The sequence below is a fragment of the Macrobrachium nipponense genome, chromosome 3, assembly GCF_015104395.2.
Source record: "Macrobrachium nipponense isolate FS-2020 chromosome 3, ASM1510439v2, whole genome shotgun sequence".
Lineage (NCBI taxonomy): Eukaryota > Metazoa > Arthropoda > Malacostraca > Decapoda > Palaemonidae > Macrobrachium > Macrobrachium nipponense.
Window position 1 is genome coordinate 1,451,037 of NC_087202.1, and position 4,603 is coordinate 1,455,639.

At 42.7% G+C, this 4,603-nt stretch overlaps 1 protein-coding gene across 1 annotated transcript; it reads left to right on the forward strand.

Moving 5' to 3' along the window:
• The first annotated feature begins 2,511 nt into the window (after positions 1-2,511).
• On the forward strand, positions 2,512-3,903 carry LOC135222107 (nucleolin-like). Its single transcript, XM_064260278.1, has one exon. The coding sequence runs from the start codon at positions 2,512-2,514 to the stop codon at positions 3,901-3,903; it is 1,392 nt and encodes a 463-aa protein (XP_064116348.1).
• Positions 3,904-4,603: the final 700 nt, after the last annotated feature.

A 4,603-nucleotide genomic window follows, 5' to 3' on the forward strand; every position in this document is an offset into this window, starting at 1 on the left:
AAAACAATGACAAAGAAGAAAATAGGTAACACTTTCACAAGAGAGTTCATTAATTACTGTTTTTTGAGTAGCCGGTACAAATTTTTAAGTAATAGTACAGTTATTACGGCGTTCAAGAAAAAATGATTCAAAGCCTAGTGTTCCGTAACCTATATTTACTACTTAAATATGTAAATACTGTGAAATAACTATAAACTTGCATTTATGTATTTTTTATAATTAAAAAAAATGAACATCATAGTATTCTTTGGAAGCTTGGAATTTCAAGTCAGTGGCCCCCGTGGGATTATTCCACATTGAATAGGGTTCATCTTCTGAAATAATAATAATAAATAATAATAATAATAATAATAATAATAATAATAATAATAATAATAATAATTAATAATAATAATAATAAATAATAATAGTGTGGCGCCGTGGAGGAGTTGGTTAGTTCTTCAATAGACTTAAGTCAAGTTAAGCAACATTGGGGCTGGTCAGTCGTTGGATGGGTGACCGTTCTCCTCGGCGTTGATTCCTTGGGAAAGGATCTTTACCATAATTTTCCTCAGTCTACTCAGCTGTAAATGAGTACCTATCCCTGATGGGGTAGGTCCAGCTATGGTTAAATAGCAAAACTCAGCAATGATGGAAAGAAATGAAGGAATAAACGACAACGACGTAAATGGAACCTCTGGCAACAGAGGAGCTTCGTCCGGCAACCAGGTATTCAACCCAATTGAAGGGAAGACGGTCAGGTACTTGGAGGTCGTCATCCAGCAACTGATCACCACAACGAAAGTAATCAACAGCCTGAGATTGGAGCTACAGAGGCCAAAAAAGGAAGAAATGGACACGAGAAGAAAATAAGGAAATATGGAGATGCTACATCAGAAGCAACCCGACGGAGAGAGATATAGAAGAAGATTGATCAACATCTGGAATGAGAGGAATAACACCCCCCAAACAGAGCAGAGGCTGGCAGACCAAGTAAGGAACATAAAGAAAAAGAACTGGCTCTCCCCAACAGAAAGAGAAGAACTGGAAAGGGAAATGTCACACGACAACGAATTACACGAAGACGAACTGAGAGACGATGCCCACAGAGACGACCGGAGGATGAAGTATCAAACAACGACACACGAAGAAACACCGACGAAGTAACAGAGAGGACGGAATGGGTAGAAAAGATTAGACAATGGATGGAGCCAGATACAGAGAGAACAAAGATCCCCTCCATGAAAGCCTACAACACCAAGAAATTAAGGGAGAAAACAAGTGAGGTCAATGAAATAATGGGCATAATACACACCACCAGTATCACAGAAACAAATAACTTGACATATGCAGGAGCAAGATTAGTAGCAAACTGATGGGGATTCGAACACCAACACCACCGTCACAACCAACCCAACAGAAACCAAAACAGCAACCTCCTTGGAAAAGGCGCCTGGAAAAAGCAAATCATGGTGATGAGATCTGACTTGAGTAAACTGAAAGAGATGGCAGAAAAAAGGCTAAGAAGCAAGAAAACAAACAAGGGAGGAACTCAATGAGAAATACAAAGTACAAGAGAGGGGACTAAACACACACAATAGAAGATGTAAAAACAGAGGCTAAGGCCAAAGCACACAAGATCCAACGGTACATGAACAGGAATAAGGGATACCAACAGAACAAACTATTCGGAACCACCAGAAAAGACTATACAGCCAACTAAGAGGGGAAGACAACCACCCAGAAATTCCTGAAGCCGAGCCAAGTAAGAGACTCTGGGAAAACATATGGAGCAATCCGGTATCACACAACAAACATGCAACATGGCTCCAGGAAGTCAAGGAAGAAGAAACAGGGAGAATAAAACAAAGATTCACAGAGACCACGACAGACACAGTCAGACACAACTAAAGAAAATGCCAAACTGGAAAACCCCAGTCCCGATGAGTCCAAAAAATTAAAATTGACAAAAAAGAGAAACAAAAGAGAGGGAATTAGCGTATGGATAGGTTGGTAAAATTCTGGACTTTGGAAAGTAAACTTACGAATCCGAGGGATTCCATCGACGACAAGACCTGGATCCTTCTTTAGATCCTTCAGAAGGACTCACAGCAGCAGCAGCCGCGGCTGCGGCGTCTCCAGAGCAGGCAGAGACTTCTCAACAAAAAATGAAGAAAAAGGAGCACAAGAAATCCTTCGTAGCAGAGACAGGAAACGGAGGCGCTCGTTCGGAGCCTCCGGATCCCGAATCATGTGCCGTGGCAGTTTTAAAATCAAGGCATAGAGGAAGCAGATGTCAAGGTTAACATTAAATCACTATGTTTCAGCTATACAGCAGTTTACTTGTGATATTAGGAGTTGTGGCAGGCGACTTGACCGCTTGGACTATTAATGATTTGTTTGATTTCCTCTGTTATCAGGAGTCGACGCATTTAACGAGTACATGATACTCTTGGTGCTGCTGTTGACTCTTTTGAACCGGAAATCGTTGACTCTTTTGAACCGGAAATTGTTGCAGAATCTAACAGCTTGATGACGCCAGCCTTTGCCTTTGCCATCTTCGGATTGGCCTTGTTGGCAGGCTTGGCTTTTGCTGTTTGCTGGCAAATTCTGGAAATTTTATGGTACGCAAAGTTCATGATTTGGATGAAGATCTGGAAACTGATGACTTTAAACCGACTACAATCTACAGATGGACGACTGGAAGAAGACTACAGCGAGGATGAACTGGAACAAGAAGACAGCGAGGACGACCTGGAAGAAGACAACAGCGAGGATGACCTGGAACAAGAAGACAGCGAGGACTACCTGGAATTAGAAGACAGTGAGGACGACCTGGAAGAAGACAACAGCGAGGATGACCTGGAACAAGATGACAGCGAGGACTACCTGGAATTAGAAGACAGTGAGGACGACCTGGAAGAAGACAACAGCGAGGATGACCTGGAACAAGATGACAGCGAGGACTACCTGGAATTAGAAGGCAGTGAGGACGACCTGGAAATAGATATAGATGAAGTGTCTAGATTAGAAAATCGTCTAGAACCGGAAGAAATGATAAAATGTGAAGATACTGAAGATGGACTGGAAAGCGAAATGACCGAAGTATCTCGGCCAGAGGAGAGCTCAGAACTGGATGAACTGACAGGTATTGAAGTTGGTCCAGAAACTGTTGAAAACCCGAACATCTTGATGACGCCAGCCTTTGCCTTTGCCATTCCCGTTTTGGCCTTGTTGGCAGGCTTGGCCTTTGCTGTGTGCTGGAATGACAACAGTCATGGAAACCATCTTCAGGAACTGGAAGACCATCTGGAAAGCGAAAGGGCCGAAGAATCTAGGCTGGAAGAGACATTAGAACTGGCTCTAGAAAAGCAAAGATTGACAGAAGAACTGGAAGAGAGTCGGGTTGCTGCAGATGAAATGGAACGTCTATGGAAGGAAGCGAAGGAGGATATTGCTTTGGCTCAAGAATCCAAGATGGTAGAAAAGGACCTCTTGCTAAGAAAGAAGAATGCTGACCAAGAAGCAGTTATGAAGAGTGAAATTGCAAAGTTGCATCATCAAAATGAAGAATTCATGGCTGAACACCAGCACTTGGAAGATGACCTAAAACGGGCTGTATACGAAGGAGAGAGGATGCAGAAATTAAATAACGATCTTATGGAGGAATTAGAGTTTCTGGAGAAGAAATGCGAGGAGGAAAGGATAATAGCAAGTCTCATCCGAGGAGAACTAGAGCTGAAGGAAGAGGAAAATAGACTCAAAGCTGAGATCATCGAAGCAGAACTACAAGTGATGAAGAACTGGGTCTTAGAATTAGGAGGACGGAATGGGAGATTGGCTGAGGAGTTAGAAGAAGTGGAAATGGAAGTGACTTCAGTGAAGAAGGAGCTAGGAAATGAGAAGAGGAGACCCAAATTTTGACTGAAGAAGTCCAGGTCATGAGGAAGGGGTGGGTCACAGAGTTAGGAGGGGAGAATTCCAGGCTCCAGGAAGAGGCAGACGAAAACCTGCCTGGAAATAACTTCACTGAAGAAATCATTAGTGAAGGAGAAAGAGCAAAACAGCTTTTTACAGGATGCTCTCCATTATAGGAGGGAGATTGAAAGCTTGTTTGAGGCAGAACAGAAGAGAAGGAAGAGATGGAGAATTCCTTCAGAGTCTTAAAAGAAGAGCTCGACAACAGGGACCTCCCAAATAGAAAGATTCTTAAATGAGGAAAGAAAATTAATATCTGAAAAAGAGGACCTAGAAGAGAAGCTAGACATCGCTCTTAATCACGGGAATGAACTGAACAGCTTGCTGGAGGAAGCAGATGAGAAGGCCAAAAAATTGCTAATGAATTAGAGGAAGAGGTCCAGAAAAGGGAGACCCAAATACGCCATTTGTTAGGCCAAGGAGAAAGACTCAGGAAGAACTGCAGCAACTTGGAAAAGAATGTGAAAGGTTGACAGAAAAGTGCAGGATACAGGAGGAACATGAGGTGAGGCAAGAACAACGTTTCAGAGAGTGTCTAAGGAGACAGGAAGAGGCTTTGAAGCAACAGGATAAATACCTGGTTGATGACACTTCTCCATGGGACAGCTCAGAGGAATTTCCACCTGCAACACATTACACAGGATGG

What these genes read in the sequence shown, in the direction of transcription:
- LOC135222107 (XM_064260278.1), top strand. Translation starts at nt 2,512, where the DNA reads ATGACGCCAGCCTTTGCCTTTGCCATCTTCGGATTGGCCTTGTTGGCA.